The 21,754-nt window shown below is 43.0% G+C and overlaps 2 protein-coding genes across 5 annotated transcripts; one reads left to right on the forward strand and one right to left on the reverse strand.

Moving 5' to 3' along the window:
- Positions 1 to 2,478: 2,478 nt before the first annotated feature.
- Positions 2,479 to 7,326, forward strand: grsf1 (G-rich RNA sequence binding factor 1). The gene is made up of 10 exons (XM_058069758.2): positions 2,479 to 2,876; positions 3,017 to 3,158; positions 3,226 to 3,381; positions 4,369 to 4,503; positions 4,574 to 4,712; positions 4,774 to 4,892; positions 5,112 to 5,209; positions 5,292 to 5,427; positions 7,068 to 7,158; positions 7,242 to 7,326. The coding sequence occupies exons 1-9, from the start codon at positions 2,682 to 2,684 to the stop codon at positions 7,118 to 7,120; spliced, it is 1,173 nt and encodes a 390-aa protein (XP_057925741.2). The 5' UTR covers positions 2,479 to 2,681; the 3' UTR covers positions 7,121 to 7,158; positions 7,242 to 7,326.
- A 1,011-nt stretch (positions 7,327 to 8,337) lies between these two features.
- rufy3 (RUN and FYVE domain containing 3) lies at positions 8,338 to 21,070 on the reverse strand. 4 transcript variants are annotated; one of them, XM_058069749.2, is made up of 18 exons: positions 18,017 to 18,537; positions 16,717 to 16,890; positions 16,505 to 16,622; positions 16,318 to 16,419; positions 16,114 to 16,237; positions 15,405 to 15,469; positions 15,240 to 15,305; positions 15,100 to 15,169; positions 14,926 to 15,018; positions 14,763 to 14,846; positions 14,524 to 14,691; positions 13,477 to 13,574; positions 12,645 to 12,764; positions 10,912 to 11,017; positions 10,759 to 10,835; positions 10,656 to 10,683; positions 10,492 to 10,569; positions 8,338 to 8,989 (listed from the first exon to the last, which is right to left on the reverse strand). In XM_058069749.2, the coding sequence occupies exons 1-18, from the start codon at positions 18,192 to 18,194 to the stop codon at positions 8,846 to 8,848; spliced, it is 1,893 nt and encodes a 630-aa protein (XP_057925732.2). In that variant the 5' UTR covers positions 18,195 to 18,537; the 3' UTR covers positions 8,338 to 8,845. The 4 variants fall into 4 exon arrangements, with proteins under 4 accessions (XP_057925732.2, XP_057925731.2, XP_057925733.2 ...); XM_058069748.2 differs by lacking the exon at positions 18,017 to 18,537 and adding an exon at positions 20,456 to 21,070 and having other exon boundaries at positions 8,339 to 8,989; XM_058069750.2 differs by lacking the exons at positions 8,338 to 8,989; positions 10,492 to 10,569; positions 10,656 to 10,683; ... (2 more) ...; positions 12,645 to 12,764; positions 18,017 to 18,537 and adding exons at positions 13,175 to 13,327; positions 20,456 to 21,065.
- Between the last annotated feature and the right edge of the window lie 684 nt (positions 21,071 to 21,754).

Raw genomic sequence — 21,754 nt, forward strand, 5'->3', positions numbered from 1 at the left:
AGATTGTTTGCTGCGCATCAAATCACCATGTGATCTATCCAAATGCATAGACCACATCACCTGACTTGTCATGGCGAATAGGAGGAAAGACATAAAGGCAGATTGTGTTACATCATATCGTCTTGGTACTTTACACCACAGCAAAAAATAACCCACAACTTCATAAAAATAATTTCTAAGACCAGTTGAAAATTTGCAAGAATTTAGATTTAAATGAAATTGCATTTAAACAAGGAGTAGGTGAGTTGCTGCACCATTCTTGTTAATCACCCCAAAAAGTGGGTTTGGGTATGTTGGATGCCAGTGGATGGTCCAAGAGTGAGCTTGTGAGTGTTCATTCATTCATTTTCTACCGCTTTTTTCCTCACGAGGGTCCCGGGGGTTGCTGGAGCCTATCCCAGCTGTCTTTGGGTGAGAGGCGGGGTACAACCTGGACTGGTGGCCAGCCAATCACAGGGCACATATAGACAAACAACCATTCACACTCACATTCATATGGACAATTTGGAGTGGCCAATTAACCTAGCATGTTTTTGGAATGTGGGAGGAAACCCACGCATGCACGGGGAGAACATGCAAACTCCACACAGAGATGGGTGGGATTGAACCCTGGTTTCCTAGCTGTGAGGTCTGCACACTAACCACTCGACCGTCATGCCGCCCCTTGTGAGTGTTGTCCTGTTGAAAAAGCCAGTCATTACCACACAGACGAGGGCCTTCAGTCACAAGGGATGCCCCCCTGCAACATCTCCACATAGCCGACTGCCTTTTGACTCCCCTGCACAACCTGAAGCTTCATTGTTCCATTGAAGGATCATGATGGTGCCCCCTCCACTGTGCCGGTGGGATCTCCTCGTCATGCCATGAACATTGGAGCCCCAGTAACAGCCTTCATTTGGGCCGAGGATGGTCCCATGTCTTGACATACAGCCAGTGGGATCCTCCGGCTCAGGGATGGTGATTTTTTGTTTTGTTCCATAACTGTCATGATGTTTGACGAAGTTTGAGAGAAAGCTTCCTGACAGAAAATCACATTCAATCCACATTTTTTCCAGGATATTGTCTTTTAAAGTAAAGCAAGCAAGTGTCAAAACGCTGTGCAAATAAAGTTTATAAACTTTATTTGCACAGCACCGCGTTTTTCTCAGACAATATGTCAAAAGGCTGTTATTATGCTCATTTTCAGCCCTTTGTATTGAGTTGTGGACTCCTATAGAGCAGCTACACATGATAACCCGCACAGAAAGCTTTCTAGATCTTCCAGAATCTGCACCTTCCAGCTGGATTTCCATAACGGTCTGCCTCTGGGCACGCCCACTCCCCTGTGATTGGTCCCACTCATCTTGCACAGCCAATACCTTATACAGCTTGTACCCGGGAACGCCCATATAAGGAAGTCTACTTCCAAATGTGCAAACGTCATTATCTGAAACCTTGTTATTGTTTATCGTTTATAGGTCAAAAAAGTGGAAAAACCATCAAAGGTCCCCTTTAATGCTTCTTTGCAGTGCATTTCTTAGTCTAATTTATTTTTGTCCCACCCCATTTCTACTTTTTGCATTTTCAAGCTCTCCATGGTAGCTGTGAATTTGTTGTGTGAGTCAGGCATGTAACTAGGGGGGCAAAGGAGGAGAAACGATTGTGAGTAGGTGAGTGGAGGAAGTGGGTGAACAAAAATACATAAAGCAGAAGAGAAAATAAGGGTGGAGTGAGAAATGCGGGCGGGGAACAGAGAAGTACTGCTTGCTTGCACAATGCTAAAAATGTTAGCATATCAATATGTGTAGTGAAATTATAGAACAAACTGCGCAAAGATGACCAGTTTAAGAAACATGCGTATGGCGTTTACAAGGTTTATGGAGGTAATACAACAGTGTTTGATATCATTTATGATTAATTGATTCATTTATTATTATCAATAATTATTGTTCATTATACTGTGCAATGTCAGTTTTTACTCCTGTATTTTTCTTAACCGACGTATTATTTAATTATATAATCTGTATTTTTTTATGTCAGTTCTTACACCCACAATTATTCTTTCCATTACAGAATAAGCTATCTATCTATCACTATATATTATTTATTATGTTTTTATTATGTTTTGTAAAACATGTTTGAAATACCATTACTATTTCTTTAGATTTTTTTCTCATGTTTAGCGATTGTTCAACAATACGTGGTCAGATCACACACAAATATACGTACATTGCAGCATACAGTAGTTTTCTTAAAGCATCCAAACCGCTAGATGGCACTATACATGCGAGATGTCACTCTAACAGAGGAAATAGTAAATACATCACTTTATTGCAACGTGCTAATTATAAATAAAAGCCACAGCGTGGTTGACGATACACGTAACATGATGGATTGTTCAGCTGCTAATGTAATTTGTCGCTACATTGAATCAAGTTATGTTCTTGAACATAAAGCGAATGCTTCTTTTCACGCGGGTTGGCGAAGTTTTATTTTGAAAATTCTTACCGGATATCGAAAGTAATTTCCGTTTGACTCGCCTGTCGTCCTTGACTTACCCACGTGAGGAGATTCTACCCCTTAAATTGAAAACAAATTGGCTCTTGTTTAGATTAATGCCATACATGCCAGACAATAGGTGTCTTTTTTTGTTGTTCTGTTGTGTTTGAATCTTTTCAAGCCACTCCAGATTCGATGCTAGCATGTCTCGGAGCTTTAGGTCAGTGTTGACGCTACTACGTAGGTGTGTGGCGGTGAGTCAGGTAACCCCCTCTGCGGGTCTAGCCACCAGGTGTGGTTTCATCCCAAGGTCCGCATGGACGTCCAAGACCCGGACGGACTCTCTTCGGGGTCTTCAGCCCACCTTATGGACCACCCAGCGCAGCCTGTGCAACAAGGTTAGCATCAACCTAGCTAGAGTCGCGTATGTAAACATACACTCACAGGACACAACATTAGGTACACCTGCACCACATGAGATGGCTTCCGAGCATTATAGAAAAGTCGTGTTATAACCAGGTAGATACGTATGTTTCAGGCACCTTATGAGGAAGAAGAATATCCTCCCCTGCCAGTGTACGAGGCTGACGTGCAGCCCGAGAAGAAGGATCTGTACATCATCCAGGTCAAAGGTCTTCCGTGGACGTGCACGGTCCAGGACATCGTCCACTTCTTCTCAGGTGAGAGTGCTGACTGCATGCATGCGACAGAAAGTACCCAAAGTAAGATCTAACGTGTGTGCTTCAGAGTGCCGGATCCGCGATGGTGCGTCAGGCATCCACATGACCGTGGACGGTAATGGTAGGCCGACGGGACGCGCCTTCGTCGAGCTGGAGCACGAGGAGGACGTGAGAAAAGCCCTGGAGAAGCACAGACAGTACCTCGGACCTCGCTACGTGGAAGGTTGGCTTTTTACGCTCCTTTCTACACATCATTAGGTACGCTAATTGTCCAATGCAAGAGCTGTGTGGCTGTAGGCAACCTCCTGATGTCATCCATCAGCTTTATCGGTCTCTGCATGCGCTACACTTGCTGTACTGTTGGTAACAATGAACTAGTCAGCTCCATTTAATGCCGGCTAAACAATTTGTGCCTTTTTGTCAGTACAACATTGGTTCTGACTTGTTAATACATGTGGTCAAAGAGAAAAAAATCTGGTTTCATTCATTCATTTTCTACCGCTTTTTCCTCACAAGGGTCGCGGAGGTGCTGGAGCCTATCCCAGCTGTCTTTGGGCGAGAGGTGGGGTACACCCTGGACTGGTGGCCAGCCAATCACAGGGCACATATAGACAAACAACCATTCACACTCACATTCATACCTATGGACAATTTGGAGTCGCCAATTAACCTAGCATGTTTTTGGAATGTGGGAGGAAACCGGAGTACCCGGAGAAAACCCACGCATGCACGGGGAGAACATGCAAACTCCACACAGAGATGGCCGAGGGTGGAATCGAACCCTGGTCCTCCTAGCTGTGAGGTCTGCGCGCTAACCACTAGACCGCCGTGAAAAATCTGGCTTAATTTAGTTTATTTTTTGTAATTCTCAAAATAAAATGAAAATGTTATTTAAAAAAGAACATCAAAATGTTATTTCCTGATTCATTGTCCTTTAACCAAACCTGGTTCAAAATCGACAACATTCTTACTTCGCCCAGGCGCCACCCCTCCACAATATATGGTAGAAAACCAGGTTAGTAGTTTTTATGCGGTCCTGCTAATAAACAAAGAAACGGCATCATGCTGAGAGCTGTTTCTAATAATTTTACCCCCTCGGGTGGCCCCAAAAGCTGACCAAAACATTGGAAACAGCAGCTGTCAATACGATGAAAGGACAGCTTGTATTGTGTGCCAATGTGTGCCTGACGTTCTGCTCCTTCCTTCACAGTATACGAAATAACAGACAGTGATGCCGAAGACATTTTGAAGAAGGCGACTCAGTTCCCCGCCGACACTCGGGTGGTCCGGCTCCGTGGTCTCCCCTTCACCAGCACAGAGAGTGACATCGCCCACTTCTTTTCCGGTAAGGACATGAACCTGCAAACGCTTAGTTAATGTAAGTTAGTTAAATGTGTTTACTGTACTTATTTAAGGTTTGGAGATCATGGACAAAGGCATCACCGTGATCACGAACCACAGAGGAAGGAACTCGGGGGAAGCCTTCGTCTGGTTTTCCACGCAGGAAGCAGCCGACGAAGCCCTGCGGAGAGACCGAGAGCTCATCGGGGAAAGGTAGTCTCACACGTTTCTCCCGTGCTGTTGCATTCAAGTGACGCGTCTTGCGCCGTGACAGATACATCGAAGTGTTTCCAAGTACAAGCCAAGAACTGCAGTCAAGGTGGAGGAGTTCGCCCTCACAAGGCCGAGACGCCAACAAGAGAGTCCCTGCTGGACACTCCGCCATCAGACCTGGTTAGACGTCTTTTCTTACCGTCACCCAATTATTATTTCAAACATGTCTGGAAAAGACCAAAAATAATTATCATAGCATAGTGTAGTACTATAGAAATATATCAAATAGTAAAAAAACCAAATAATACCAATAAAAAACAATCTTTAGTAGATGAAAATTGTAATAATATACTGCTGCAGATGTTTAATATGACCAAAAGAGTGTTACCTTTGCTACAGCTACTGCATCAGGACCTTCTAAGACTTCCGGCCTGGCATCACATCTCGTCCACTTGAGAGGACTTCCTTTCCATGCTTCTGGAGAAGACATCATTAAGGTCACAAACAAAGAAACCAAACCCCCCCAACAGCAATGTTACAGTGCTTCTATTCTTTCAAATATGTTCTTGTCTCCTACAGTTCTTCTCCCCGCTCTCTGTGTCCAAGATCCAGCTGGAGCTCGGTCCCGACGGGAGGCCCAGTGGCGAGGCTGACGTTTACTTCAGCTGTCATGAGGACGCCGTGGCGGCCATGTCTCACGATAGAATGCACATAGGTGAGATGGTGGTGGGCTGCATGGGACTGCCGCCTGAGCAGCAGAACATGACACCAACGTACATTTTAATATGATTTTAATATATTTTACAGTAAAACTAATGCATGGGAAATGAATTGGTCAGTAAAATATTAGATCCAGATTGGGTGGTGCGCTACTACGTGCCATCCGGTCCTTGTACGAACGCAGCAGGAGCTTGGTTCACGTTGCCAGCAGTAAGTGGAGCCTGTTTCCGGTGAACGTCGTGGTGAAAAGAGAGCTGAGCCGAGAGGCAAAGTTCTCATTTTACCGTTCGATCCATGTCCCCACCCTCGCCTATGGTCATGAGCTTTGGGTTGTGACCAAAATAACGAGTTTGCGGATACAAGCGGCTGAGATGGGAGTAGAGTTGCTGTCATCTAGTGGAGTTAATTAAAAAGAAGTACACCAAGAGGTTACCAATATGGAGGACCAAAACTGCCAAAATAATAAATAAATAAATAAATAAAAGTGGAAATAAAAACAAAAATGAAAAAAAAAATTTAAAAATTAAATCTAAAAAAATTAATATAAATGGAAATAAAAACAAAAATATATTTTTTTTAATTTTTGAATCTTGTTTTTAATTTTTTTATTTATTTTTGCATTCATTTATTTATTTATTTATTTATGTATATATATATTTTTTGTTTTTATTTCCAATTATATTTATTTTTTTGTATTTAATTTTTTGATTTTTGTTTTTATGTTCACATTTATTTATTTATTTATTTATTATTTTGGCAGTTTTGGTCCTCATAGAAAAACTATTCAAATGAGGGGGCGGTCCTAAGTGTGTCTTGGGTTGAACTGTTCGCCTATTGGTTGATCGACATGTGAGTGCGAAAATGGACTAGGTATGCCTGCAAACGGCCACAGCAAGAGGAAGTATACAGGGAGAAAAGTATAAATTTACCGGGACAATAATGGCGGGGTCCACCAGGAAGTCGGTGTCCGAGCTTCTCAGGGACGCTGCCAATCGTTTGGATGATTTGGAACGTGGTAAGTATGAAACAGCTGATGTGTTACGCTTTTACTTAATTCCAGTTCAGGTGTGTTGACTCTTTCTTTACTTTCTGCTTTCACAAGCTTCAACTTCGGACGAATCGGACGAGAGTGGTGTGGTGACTTCCTCTTGCTGTGGCATACCTAGTTGATTTTCGCACTCACATGTCGATCAACCAATAGGCGAACAGTTCAACCCAAGACACACTTAGGACCGCCCCCTCATTTGAATAGTTTTTCCTTCTGCATTTCTGAGGCCCAAAACTGCCAAAATAATAAATAAATAAAAGTGAAAATAAAAACAAAAATGAAAAAAAAATCAAAAAATTAAATACAAAAAATAAATATAAATGGAAATAAAAACAAAAATAAAAAATATATACATAAATAAATAAATAAATAAAAGCAAAAATAAATACAAAAATAAAAAACAAGATTCAAAAATTAAAAAATAATTATTTTTGTTTTTATTTCCATTTATATTTATTTTTTTTGTATTTAATTTTTTTCTTTTTTTTAATTTTTGTTTTTATTTCCACTTTTATTTATTTATTATTTTGGCAGTTTTGGTCCTCCATATACCAATGGATGCCAATGTTTTTGTTTTTGTAAACCAGGAGGACGATACATTGAATTGTTCCTGAACTCTGATTCTAACAACGAAAGGTGAAAACAGAACAGACCCTGTCTGCTTGGAAAAAAAAACGGGTGAGGAATTGTATTTCTTTGCTTTTGATTCCTTTTGTCACCGATGAAAACATTTGAAGATGTTTTTCCCCCCTCTTTTTCAGTCAAGTGCCGACACTGCAAGCACAAGACTCCGATATGTTTATTTATGTACCACATTAAATGGTAATATAAAAAAATACATCCCTTCACATGTGTCCATCTTACTTTTTTCTACACCTATGCTAGGAATGATAAAGGAGGTGCCACAGGGAGTCCAATATGTGCAGATGACGTGGACATTTTTTTTTCCGGGGACATAATGTATAGTTTACCTTTGACATCAACGAGGTTACAGTAGTGGCTGTACTTCCGTTTGGCAAAACGCTGTTTAGACGTGCTCTAAACACCCACCCACCCAAGTTCTGTGATTGGCTGACACCGCAATTTTACTAAAACCTTAGCAAATCCTTGTTGCTTATGTGCTCTAAACACCCGCCCACCCAAGCTCTCTAATTGGCTGAAAACGCAATTTTTCTACAACCTGAGCCAATCCTCATTGCTTATGTGATCTAAACACCCGCCCACACAAGTTCTCTGATTGGCTGAAGACGCAATCTTACTAAACTTTAGCCAATCCTCGTTGCTTATGTGCTGTAAACACCCGCCCACTCAAGTTCTCTGATTGGCTGAAGACGCAATTTTACTAAAACCTGAGCCAATCCTCATTGCTTATGTGGTTATCTCGCCCCCCGTCTGCAACACTCTCACGGTTCTGCAAATTAGTTATGAAGTCGGTGATTTTTATGCGGCTTCAGTAACGGCGTGTCGAAAATGGTAACGGCGTTATGCTGACATTATAAGTAATTAGATTACCCGTTACTGAAAAAAGTAACGCCGTTATCACGGGCCATGTAGTGCTAATAATGCTGAACGCACCGCCTTCACTCTCTCAGTCTAGCCTGTTCATCAGCTACCATCAGCTTCCTCTAAGAAAGAATTTCAGGGCTTCCATAAGGTCCCACATGTACTGATGGGAGCCGCCATGTTTATTTCTCTCCGCTTGCCGCTAAGCAATACGTACGGGGAATGCACTACGTCACTTCCTCTTTTAGCGAATTTTTACGACAGCGCTTCTGTGACGTCACGTACAGTGGTAGTTATTTTGTATGTAGTGTACGAACCTAAACGATCAATAACCATACATCACACATGAAAATCATTTGAAATTTCCAGATGAGACACAAAAGAGGCTTTATTGCAGAAACACTTTCATGTGATATGAATCAATGCATTGCTCCAATAAAGCTATTAGAGTACACAGCAGTTGTAACCAAGATGAAAGGATTTTGAGGGCTTGTTTTGAAAAGTGAACTGCTACCAAAATGTTGCTTCTGGATTATTATTTGGCATTGATGATTTATTTTAAGCATCCGCTCTAATGAAAGCCGTGTAGTTCCACATTTGCTTAGTTCAATACATGTTTTTCATTGATCATTAGTGTATGTATAATTGTTGAAAGTCATACTTTTTTAATGAAACATCTTTCATCCTGGTAGCAGAATGCATCTACTTACTGTGATGTGTGTCTTTCATTCCAATATTATATCTAGGTGAAATGTGAGATCTAATACTGTGATATGGCCGCAAGATCATCTTTGGAGTAGTCGTGTCAAGAAAAGTGCAGTGTTGCGGTTCCAGTTCGGGGGAGGAGGCCCGTCGGCGTGTTTTACGACGGCGTGGAGGCGTACTGCTGCAGCAAGAGAGAGTAGCAGGCGCTGCACACAACCTCGGGCAAGATAGACGATGGCAGCGGCAGCTCGTTGGACACGCAGCTCTCGCAGAACACGCCGCTGCAGTTCTTACACTGCCTCTGCGACAGCAACATCACCGCCATCATTACACGTGCATTCATACATCGTACTCTGCAGTCCTTTCCACAATGTGAATCAACTCAAGGCTTTTAAAAAAAATGTTTTCTGTTTTGTGAGATGCATGGTTTGTTTGTATTTTCCACTGGAATTTTCAGTAGAAAAAAAAAAAAATTCTAAAACTAAAATAATCTTAGAATATTTGATATGGAAAGTGTAGAAGTTTTTTTTCAGGTAAAAAATTCTACTTTAACGTAATATTTTAGTTTTAACAGAAAAAAGGACATACTGTGCGCAAGCTTTTCATTATTTAGAGCAGTGTTTTTCAACCTTTTTTGAGCCACGGCACGTTTTTTACATTGAAAAAATCTTGTGGCACACCACTAACCAAAAATGTTACAAAATGTCACCACGACCTCACACGTGCACCAATAAGTCTATCGGAGGAACAAGGTAGGTGTTGCCACACGGACCAATATTACATTGCTCTGCCAGTCTTTACACCACAGACACTCCACAGTAGCCACGTTTTTACATGACCACTTTTTCTCTTTCCGAATGACCTTTCGGGAAACAATGGTATCCATAGAAAGGAATATTCCAATCTCTTGTCTACATGCGCCGTGAAAATCAACCAGAATAGTCAATAGGGCATGCCCAGTTAAACATCAACATCACGTGATACTGGCTTCACCCGAGTTTTTCTTCCACTTGATGGAATAACTCCGTATTGACAGTTTTTCGTCTGTCCAGTCTTGAAATTTAGTTTGAATCAAAAACAAACTTTGCTTAGTCCAGTGCCGATTGCTGGCCTCCATTTTTAAAAGTGAAAAACGTCTGGATCTGCGTGTTACGTCATATCTGAGCATGCGCTGAAAGAACGCACCCGGGATAAATTTAAACAGGAAAAGCTAAAATTCAATCTTGCTAATATTTTATAATTAAACTCAGGACATGTTTTATATAAATATATATTGTCTTTTTTAATAAAACTGCACTTGTGAATAAAGTATAGAAGGGTTTAGATTCTGTTCCACAGATGGCGGTAATGCACACGAAAGCTGCTTGCCAACCGCCAATAAACAACAGAAGAAGAAAAACACCACGAAGAAGAACGCACCCTGACAACTTTCCGTTTGAGCGGGTACAAGATACCTCAATCGGATTGGTTAAAGGAATATTCCATCCCTGTTCAATTCTTTCCGTTTGAGCAAATAAACCAAATGCAATTGGAATATTTGGGTCCATGTATACTATTGACATAATGGCTATTGACACATTTAGAAATGATGATTAATAAATGTTAATTATAAAAAGTGATATTGGATAATTCCTCACGGCACACCTGACGGTTTCTCAAGGTCCACTAGTGTGCCGCGGCACAGTGGTTGAAAATCACTGATTTAGAGTATGTGATTCATGACCCCGTGTGTTACAATAATGTAGTGTCATGTGTGCTCATCTTAGCTACCAAAATAAAACATTTGCATTCATGGTGCGGTACCTTTGTCTTTAGGAGCGAGTCGTCCAGCTCGCACATGCCGCACATGGAAGGCTGACTGATCTCCACAAAAGACTCGTCCTGTACAACAGCAACAGCACGATGTAATTCAGCCTTAACAACATCGCTTCTTAGACAACATAGCGAGGACGTCACGCCAAGCTCACCTCCTCATCCTCGGAGGGACACAAGGACCTTAAAGAGGAAGACACAAACAGTGTCCAACACGGTTTCATATAATCAACATGAAGTTACACTGGAAGTGCATACAAGCTGGAGCTCAGGCTGGTCTTGTCGTCTGGTGTGGCGTGGCCCTCCGTTGTCCCCGGCGGAGACACGGAGCCCGGCTGGGAGAAGACAAAGAACAAGTCAATGTGATGTGATGCTGTATGCCGCCATGTTCCAAAGCGTGGTGGTGTGTACTTTGGGGATGCTCTCAGGCTGCTTCCTCTCCCCCTGAGGCGTGCTGGGCTGTCTGGGCGTCAGGGGGCGCTCTCGCTCTCTCCTCAGCTCCACCTCCAAATAGGAACTGGAGGAAGGAGAACATCACTTATGGGTTATTTTTGGAACTCTTGGAGAAGAGACAAAAGTTTCTTGAGACTCAGGACAAGTCCAGTAAAACATGCCGTTTAGTGGAGATTAAAATAAATAAATAAAATAAAATAATAACTCCGGTTTCCTCCCACATTTCACAAACATGCTAGGTTAATTGGCCACTCCAAATTGTCCATAGGTATGAATATGAGTGTGAATGGTTGTTTGTCTATATGTGCCCTGTGATTGGCTGGCCACCAGTCCAGGGTGTACCCCGCCTCTCGCCCGAAGACAGCCGGGATAGGCTCCAGCACCCCGTGACCCTCGTGAGGAAAAGCGGTAGAAAATGAATGAATGAATGAAAATAAAAGAATAATAAACAAAAATTATAAACAAAAACTGAACTGATTATGTGATGCATTTTAATCTGATGCCTGTACTTTTGTACTTCAGAATAGATTTAAGTGCAGTTTCTGCACACCTAGCGTTTAGAAGGACTGGAACAAATTAGGATTTGACCAAATGTTTCGTCTGAATCAAATATCATGACATTACTACTACTACATCACAACTATCACGAGAAGCTTAGTATAGAGGGAGAGGAGCCTTATGGTGTGGCCCCCTAAGGTGCACTGTAATCAGGCACACGCTCCGAGCAGTAGGTGTGGCGCCACAGAGGTCTGTGGCAAACCCTTTGCACTTTTCAAACTGCGCCGACGTTTCCGGTGGCTTGTCGCCCCCTCATCGGGGAGTATTTGGTACAACTAGCATGCAAAATGTCTTCCTTGGAAAGTGAATGTTATTTTTGCGAAACATGAACGCATTTCTTTCCCTTTTCTGTGCGTTCTAACGCACGAAAATTAGTTAATATGAGCTAACAATGGTGTCATTGGGATACAACTATTTCCACTATGAAATAAACCTCTATCAACGTTGCAAGGTTTGACGTACATGCTGTGATCATGCAATAACACGTACACTGATGATAACATGTAATAGTTGCAGTATCTTGCCCTATTTCGATGATTTAAAACACCACCCAAACTTCTTTTCTAAGCGCTCGTCTTAGTGGATACCTAGCTCCCAAGACTCAACAAGATGCTGGTTTGCCGTCTGGATTTTTAACCCGTGGACTGGAGCACACATCTTGTGCTGGAAGACGCAGCCATCCTGTGCTGGAAGACCCAGCCATCCCAAGGAGAGCGGACAGAACTAGCGTAAGTATGTGTATTAAATTGTTGCAAATTTCCCCACTAAGGGACAAATAAAGACAGATCTTATCAATGTGCCGATAAATCATCCAAAAAGGGCAGTCATGGACAGGTGGAAAAAGGAGCGCTCAATTTGCTCATCTGCACAGTACAGATAATCTTGCCTCATTGCAGAGTTTTTAAAAATAAGTTATTTTTAATGATATCTGATTTATGGGCATGACGTCATAATTATTGTGCATTTCCAGCATTTCCAGTTTTCTGCATGCCAGACTACAATCATAAAACTATTGTTTCTTATGGGAAAAATTGCTTCAGTTAGCATCCGTTTTGGTTAAAGTTGGACCTTCTGCACCAAATTAATGACGCTAACCAAGGTTCCGCTGTACTTCCAAGGAGCCAAGGGCTCACCTGTGTCTCCGGAGCTGCTCCGCCTCCGCTTGCAGGCTCTCTATCTTGTCTCCAAACTCCAGCTTGAAGAGGCGGTTGGCCTCCAGCGCCGCCTCCTTGTCCCGCTCGGCCTGCTTGCATCTGGTTGGAGGGGGAAGCGGAGGAGGCGGGATGCAAAAACAACACAATATAAAAAGAAAAAACAACTGAAAAAACAAAAAGCTGCTTTTGTTGATTGTTTTATTAGCCTAATGGTTACGACGACAATGTTCACATACACCAAATCCATACATTATACTCTTGCCGTTCCTTCACTTCCTCCCCCCTTCCTGCTCTTTGGATCGACACCGACGCAAAGCCCCGCCTTTTCGCAAGTCAGCGCTAATGAGCACAGACCGTCCGGAAGGCCGCAGGTCCTCCAACAGGAAGAAGCGTGAACCCGCTCGTGTTTTTAAAAGGAAAAAAGGTCGGAGAACACAAGGAAGAGCTTAAAAGATGTACTGAGTCCACTCTACTCAAAGCTGAAGCTGGTGGAAAGACGTTTTATGGGGTTTTTACGGAAAGTTAACTCCCTAGTCTGGTTATGTCTACATTAGTGGGGCTTGAAGATTGGTTGGCGTTGGTTCTTCTACTACTGCTGAAGCTGGAGGAGCTTCTCTGCAGCCGAATTGAGGTTTCTAGCCTGCATCACCAAATGCTTCTCACTGACGGTAGCATTAGAAATTTAAAAAAATAAAAAATAAAATAAAATAAAGAAAAGAAAAGATGGAGGAGGTGATGAAGGAGACAACAACAGAATGTTTTAAGCTAAAAAAGTGGTGACACTGCGATGTGAAGCCAAGCAGATGCTCACCTGCTCTCCATCTGTTTGACCGTGCCCGACATCTGGTTGATTTTGTCCTCCAGCCGAGCGATGACGTCGCTCTTCTGCTTGGAGCCTGCCTCGGCGCTCTTGAGAGGAAGAAACCGGAGAGTCGGCTGTGAGTCAACCTTTGAGGCGCAGCATAGCGCACCTTCGCCGAGCTCAACTTGACCTTCTTTTTAGTAAACGGACCACAGTCCTCCCTCATTTGGTGCGGTTAATTGGTTAAAAACCTAACTGCGATAATGAATTAGGTTTCAACATCAATAAATGGAATATTTTAGTAGTTATGGCATAGGAAACTTGTTTACAACCTTCCAAGTATGGTTTTTAACATTATTGGAGCCCTCTAGACACAAGATAACACCCCTATAGTCACCGTCACATTTGTATTAACAAATATAGTAGACATAATCAGAGAAAATAAGACATATTAGACATAAATAAGATGTTAGCATTTCCTTGTCTGGACAGCGTACTTACTGCAGTAGCTATTATCTCATCAATATATCGGAATGGCGGATTTTACGCTTGTGTCACAGTAAATGTGTTCCCCAGAAGGCCTCACTGCCGGGGTGACAGGAAAGTTGAGAATTAGCTTGTCGTGGGTGGGTTGTGGCCCGTGTTATCACAGGGGTACCTTGGTTAACATTCGCCTCGGTTAGCATATTTTTTGGTTAACATCCAAAATGTTTAATTTTGCTTTGGTTTGTGTTTGCCCGTTTGTTTATTTTTTTGAAGAGTGAAGGAGCAATTTAGCGAGGGACCATTGTATATTTCTTATTTTTATAATAATAAATAATTTAGGTATTACTTTTTCGCCACTATTAATTTTATATCATAATTTTTTTTAATGAGCTCATCTTCAGACCTTCAGGTGTGGCTCCTACCGGTCCCTGCAAGAACCCTACTGATTGTGAGTGCCGTCTTAACGATGAATTGCTTTTATAAACATATAAACGCAATGTCAGTCTTCTATTCTGTTAAATTCAGGGTTCGCACTTGTCTACCCCCCCCCCCCCGCCCGAGCAGCCCAACCTGTGACTTGTGGCTGAGCTGCTGGTTGATGATGCGGAGGTCTTCCAGCTGCTGTCGGAGCTCCATCAGAGCGTCGTGCTTGTCGCAGATGTCCTTCTCCAGCATCTTAATGGAGAGCTCCATCTCCTGCTTCATGCCGATCTGCACCTCCAGCTCCTTCTCCACATCCTGCGCCACAGTCGGATCAGCCATCTCACAGCCTGTCCAATCAGCGCTCGTCCGAGGAGCAGGACACTTACCAGTCGAAGGAGCGTTTCCTCTTTGAGCTGCTTGCGTGTTTCGCCCAGCGCTGGACCATCTGATGTGGAGTTGCTTCGCAATGCCTGAAACAACAAACAACAGACCTGAAAAGGCCGACAAAACGAGATTGACGTTTGCTGCAAAAGATGAAGGAGACTTCACCTTCCTGTTGGACTCCAGCTGATACGAGCTCTCTTCCTTCACTCTCTCCACGTCTTCTTGTAGCGTGATGATCCTGTTGTTGGCCACCGCTAGCTGCACAGGAAAACATCACACGCTACGTAACACCGTGCTCCAATTAGCCCTTCTATTCATTTCACAGCAGAGCATCCTTACCTCTTCTGTTAGCTTTGTGTTGGACTTTTCCAGCGCGTCCACTTTGGCCTGGAGGTTATTTACTGAAGCGCTAACAAGCGAGACACACTATCAGCCTGGGTTCTATTTATGACTTTTAAAAAAACTGCAAGGTACCAAACCTCAAATGTCTGTTGAGCTCCTCCACGTAGTTCTTCTGATCCAGGATGGCTGTGATCTGACCGTCACTGGGGGCGCAGACATGGATAGATTCCTTACAAGCATGTCACGGTGGGACAGCTTTTAAAGTACTGCTGGTATGATCGCTATTGCCAAACAAGCCTCACCCTTCTGCACTCTTGCTGCTGTGTCCGCCATCTTTCAGGTACATTGAGAAATCAATCACTCCAACCTGCAGCGGGAATTTCATAGTAAATCCTTGACATCCTTGACTTGTGGTGTCATAGAATTAGAAGAATAACAATTTCATTAAAGAAAAAAACTTTGTTTTTTTTAAAGAAGAATACTGTAAATGCTGTTAATTATTTACCCAAAGCATAAAGAAAAAGCACATGATAATTGTTATTCCCTAAATGAAAAACCTTACATTTTTCAAAAATCTCTGACAAAAACTATAACTGTTTTGTGGTTGAATACGGCCTTTTATTATTATTTGGTAAAATATGAATATTTAAGCAAACTGAATGTATTCTTGGCTTAAATTAAGCATGTTATTTCATGTCTAGAGGGCTCTAATAATGTTAAACAAATGTAGAAGATCGTAAATAGGTTTTCTATGCCATAACTACAAACATATCCAATTTATTAATATTGACTCTTTGACAATAAAGTCCCTTTTAATATTCCTACCAGATTCATGTAAAATACGATTTTTAAGATCATTGGATAATAAGATCCCCCATGTGAGGCCCTAATATTCCTTCATAATGAGCGATGATGACGCAGCAAACAAGCTGCTTCTTCCTTTGTCTGTTATATTTTATACCTAAAGTATATTAGATTATTAGCTAAACCCTCCTCAATCCGCCAACCAACCTGCGAGTCTAGGTCTTCCCCTTTCATACACAGGTTGGCGTCAATGACGTTGAGCCCGACGAGCAGTCCAGCGATGACAGCGCCCTCCTCCTCCATCATCAGTGCGTTTGGCTCGTAGAATTCACTACAGAAGAAGAAGCCAGCTAACTAATCGGGAGAATGAAGACAATATAGGAAATGTTCCTTAGAAAAAGGGTGATCAACCTGAGGAGGTCCTTCCTGTTGATGATGGTCTTCATGTAGTCAGAGAGCTTCTTCTGCATCAGGGCGAGCCGTAACCACGCCCGCCCTCTTCCTAAAGGGGTTCTGTCATCCAATGAAGCAAGTTTTTTTAATCACGAGTCTCTTTCTTGGGTTATGTTGTGACCTATATGAATGGAAATGAACGCACTTGAGGCCAGGCAGGTCTTTCACACTTGCGGTTATCTCCCCAGCTTCAGGTGTCAGCTTCTCCACGAGCTCCAGGGCCCCCCAGAAGGACTTGTTCTGGCCCAGGAAGGTCTTCTTGGCTGGCATTTGTTAAAAACACAAAAGAAAAAGTCCAAAACCGTACGACTAGATATGATTTAAAGGACTTAGTGACACAAGACGTAAAGATCCTACTTTTCAAGCCGTGTTTCAGGCAGTGCTCCATCACCACGAAAAACTGCTGCAGGGGCGCGTAGTCCGAGTCGAGCGTTCGGCCGAGGTTGAGCGCCGACTCGATCAGACCCTTGATGCTCAGTTTGGCCATGTTCATCAGGTTGAGGCGCTCGATTGTGATGGGGTCCTTGGGATCTGGACCAGAGGCGCGAGAGAGAGAGAGATAACATGACAGGTTCATACTGTTGTTTAGACACTCAAAAGACACAACCGCCGTCCCTCACAATATCACGCTTCCATTGTTAGCCAAAACATATTGAAAAATGATTGTGGTCACAAGGCGGCCATAATGACATTACATTAACACTGCATAACATATCATGGCATGTTCGAAATGATAAAAAAAGTTACGTTTTTGGCTTCTTAAGTTTAGAAACAAATTTGAGGATAACTGGTTGGCTCGCAATCTTACGGCCACCTCATGTCCCTGCTGCATGAGATCTGAGCAATGTGCTGCAAACAAAGAATGCAAAGGTGACTATAGGGGTGTTATTTCATGTCTACGGGGCTCTAATATTGCTAATATATATATCAAAACTGTATTTAGAAAGTCATAGACAGAAAATACTCAATTTATTAACACTGAATCCTATATTGTGGAAATTAATTCATCCTGGTCGGATCAGGAATCAATTAACCGCTAGTATAAACGAAGGATGGCTGTACAGAGCTTCCTTAAAAAAAAAAAAAAACGACAAAAACATACAAATTATGCGTGACCGCAGCTGAGCTGAGAAAAACATTCAACTAAAGTGGCGACACAACACTTTCTAATGCATGGGGTGTCCAAAGTGGAATGAGAAAAAACAACTTAATTTTACGAGATTTATGAGGGGAAATCAAAATGATATAATAAATAGATTACATTTTTGGGGGGCAGGGGGGTGAACATATGACAGGAATAAATAAGAACTCCAGGCCAAAATGAGCATCGAAAACGACATACTGGTAAACTGCCCATGGTATGCAACAACAAATGACAACTGCTAACACATTTTTGGCCCATAACATCCACAATGGGAGCTGCCGCCGTTTCCCAGGAAGCATTCCGAGCTGTTTTCCCAGCATGGGATTTGTGGGAAGGCGTGGCAAGCGGAAGAAGAAGGAAGCAAGGAAGGAAGAAGCGCATCCGTAACTGCAGGGTCATCGCTACACATCACGATGTCATCTGTTGAGCACACGTTCAAAGCACAGGTAGCTGCACTCCTCGCCCCTGGGATGCGGCCCCCTTGTCTTGCGGGGGGAGCCCGTAACGTGTTACCTTCATGGGCGGGCTCGGGGTCCGGGGTGAGGGAGATGTCGTTGAGCTCACGCAGGCACAGCCACTCGCCGTCGACGGACACGCGGAAGTTGCACAGATAGATGGTCTCCCTGGCGGCTTGGGTGATCTTGTCTGTGGTGGGAGTCGGTGTCTCGCTCTGAGGCGTCAGATCCGACATGATGATGATGATGATGATGCTGATGACTCAGCAGGTTCAGGGATTTAGGAGGGGGGGGGGCAGTGGTGTTTTCTTTCCGGGAAAATTCCCTCGTGAAGGAAACAACAAAAAAAAAAGATGAGTATTCCTTTAGCAGGTGTCTGCGGAGGAGCTCAACGGGTTGCACCCTCCTCTCCACCTCCTTGAGTCTGACTGAGACGCAGCTCTTCCTCCTCTTCCGCCCCTTCCCCCCTCGACCTCTTTTGTGCAGGAGAGAGATTTGCAAGGAGAGGCCACCCTCCTCCGCTAAGTCACTCTGCCTGTGCACCGCCGTGGATGCACACTGGGTGTTGACCAAGATGGCCGACTGTGGAGGAGGGCTGGGTGGCAGCCAGCACGCGTCACGTGAGCAGATGGTGCATGCGTAAAGAAAAAAAAGTGGGGGGCAGAGGGAGGGGGTAATAATAGTGGTGAGGGTGGTTGGCCCCCAGAACGCTTGAAAGCGACACATATAAAGCTGAAAAGAGCAAGCGTGTATTCCTCCAATAAAAACAATTGTCAAAAAAATATATATATTATTATAGTCCAACAACACTGGACTTGCGGGGGAACTAGAACACTCCACTGTTGCAAATATCATGAAGGATAAAGAGGGTACTGTAACATCTAGCTCGGTCGATCCGCAATCCACTATTGCAAAAACAAAACAGGCCACCGAACCACGCCAAAGCACCCCCTCGCTCCCCAGTAGGTCGCTATAGTATCCTCCTTGAGCATGTTATAGTAAATCTGCCCTTTTGGGGGGGAACAATGTGACACAAGACGACTGTCACTTTTCTGTGTGAAAAACTGCTAGCTTGAGGCAGCTAACAATACATAACAATCCGGATTCACCTTTTCTGCCTATAAAGTCTTTGATAAAAACCTGCACTAACAAAGGTACATCGACATTGTTATTGTCGCCGCAAACGCCAAAGAACTACTTTTCTTGCGTAGTGACACAGCGCCTCTCTCTCAACGTCTCAGGCCACAACCAAGACGTAACGTCAGCTACTGAAGCTACTGCTGCAGTGCCTTTGAGTTTGTAAAAGTTCATACTGGGTTAGAAATACACCCATTCCAACAGTCCGCACCCCAGTGAGAGCGGACATTGTATGTTTTATTACGGTCTTACTTCGTCAATGAAATGCTTAGCGCTAGTGCTTTTCCTCCTCGGTGTGTACCATGTCGGAACTCACCAGGACCACATGCCTCCTATGAGGCAAATGTCATTACGGGCTGTAATCGTCTCCTCCTGATTGCCATTCACATAAACGGACCGTGACACACCCTGAGCGCTGAAAAGCATCTGTCAACTTCATTTTTGCCACATGAAATCAGATATGCTTAGCTCCTTGAGACACCATTACTCACACAGGACCTCCGCTCAGTGAGCGTCAACACATTAACCCACTTAGTTTAAGTTAATACAGGTATGTTACTTAAAAACATTGCCTGTACGGATTATAAAGGTTGTGGAATGGCTACAGTTTGACCCTGGAACAGATTGATTTTCTGCAGCAAATGATGTTGCTGTTAAAATGTGAGCGTAATGCCCACATAGCTATGCTAGAGATGCTAACATTTGTGTCCTCCCGTCCCACTCCTTAATGGTATTATTGTTGTGTGGATAAAGAGAACAGCAGATAAGCATTCTGTCAGAGACAGGAGTGGGCAAACACATAATCAACATTAAAGTTAGTCTTATTTTTCCATGTATACAGTAGCTACAAAGGTTAAAATGTGACTTTAATCATTGCCTGTGTTTAATCACGGTGCTGTGATTACAGTTTGACACCGGAACAGACTATTTCTCAATTTTTTTCCATGGAAAACACCCCCACGCCTTCTAAAATCCAATACATTCGAGTTCAGAAGTGGAATTCCTAAATAGGTTGTGTGTTATAGGAAAGAAACGTAGTTAAACACTTCTGTCTCACGTCAAAAACACAAACAGGAAGTCTAACACGGGACATGGTCATGTGATCGATTCAACTTGTTGACATTAGCTTGAATTAGTCATACCGTACGACATTACTGTCAAGTTTATATAGTAGTTTATCTTTCACTCCATCGGTTTGACAGATTTTAAGTCTTATTTAAATAAAATATGCGTTCATTGTAATTTAAAGTCATGGACTGGTCACATGCAAGATGTTAGCATGTTTCGTTAGCATAACAATAGAAACCGTAAGTTTCGTATGAAAGGTAATTTGTACAAATGTTTCGTTCTTTCTACTCACTTTTGCGTTTTGAGTCGACCCTCTCAATGTGGAAGTCATACTTTTGAGGCGAGGAGGTCAGCAGCGACCCAGCCTTTCCGAACCTCACGTTGGCGGAGCTCAGAGCCTCCTTGAAATATATCACCGAGGTCGGCGAGAGAGTCTCATCGGGGCTGTCGACATGTCCGTTCTCGTCAGAGGAACACTGCCTTCCACAACCGTCCGGGGAGGACGAATGCAGCGCAGGAAAGTCCCTCGGGTGCACGTCCCTGTCCGCCATCCTCCCAAGCCAGTCCAGGTGAAACTCACTTCATGTAACCCCGGCGGCGGTCCCCTGTCCTCGGCTAGCTAGGCGCGCCTAGCCTCGGTCTCGCATGGAGGTGGATTTTCAGAAACAGTCTACAAAATGTCCCAGTTTGAATCCACGATCGTTCAGGTGAAGTCACTCCTCTGATGACGGATCACGTCACGGACTGTCCTCACTGATGACCAGCATACGGGAAAAAACATGCACTGCACAATTAGAGCTGCGCCATTAGCGAACAAATCGAACACTTTAAAGTCTCTATCGAGTGAATCGAGTCGAAGTTGCGATTCGTTCGTATATGCTAACTGCCTCACCGCCTGTGTCTAAATGTTGCCAGGTCTCGCGAGAGAAACACGCAGCTCTATGAACAGGCAATTCACCACATTGTGGAAAAATATATTTTTGTAATTATTATTACACAATGCATAGGCAGTAGCAAATTTATGATAATAAACACAGGTAACATAAAAACTGAATAACATTACAAAACAGTGACTGATGCATGTATGTACAGTGCATCCGGAAAGTATTCACAGCGCTTCACTTTTTCTACATTTTGTCATGTTACAGCCTCATTCCAAACTGTATTAAATTAATCTCTTACCTCAAAATTCTACACAAAATACTCCATTATGACAATGTGAAAAAAGGTTTTTTTGACATGTTTTGAATTTATTAAAAATAGAAAACAAAAAAATCACATTTACATAAGTATTCACAGCCTTTGCCATGAAGCTCAAAATTGAGCTCAGGTGCATCTTTTTTCCACTGATCATCCTTGAGATCTTTCTACAGCTTAATTGGAGTCCACCTGCAGTAAATTCAGTTGATTGGACATGATTTGGAAATATAATAACTGTCTATATAAGGTCCCACAGTTGACTGTGCATGTCAGAGCACAAACACCAAGCATGAAGTCAAAAGAACTGTCTGTAGACCTGCGAGACAGGATTGTCTTGAGGCACAAATCTGGGGAAGGATACAGAAACATTTCTGCTGCTTTGAAGGTCCCA

Source organism: Doryrhamphus excisus, linkage group LG3 (genome assembly GCF_037039965.1).
Source record: "Doryrhamphus excisus strain RoL-2023G ecotype Guam linkage group LG3, RoL_Dexc_Guam_v1.1, whole genome shotgun sequence".
Classification (NCBI taxonomy): domain Eukaryota; kingdom Metazoa; phylum Chordata; class Actinopteri; order Syngnathiformes; family Syngnathidae; genus Doryrhamphus; species Doryrhamphus excisus.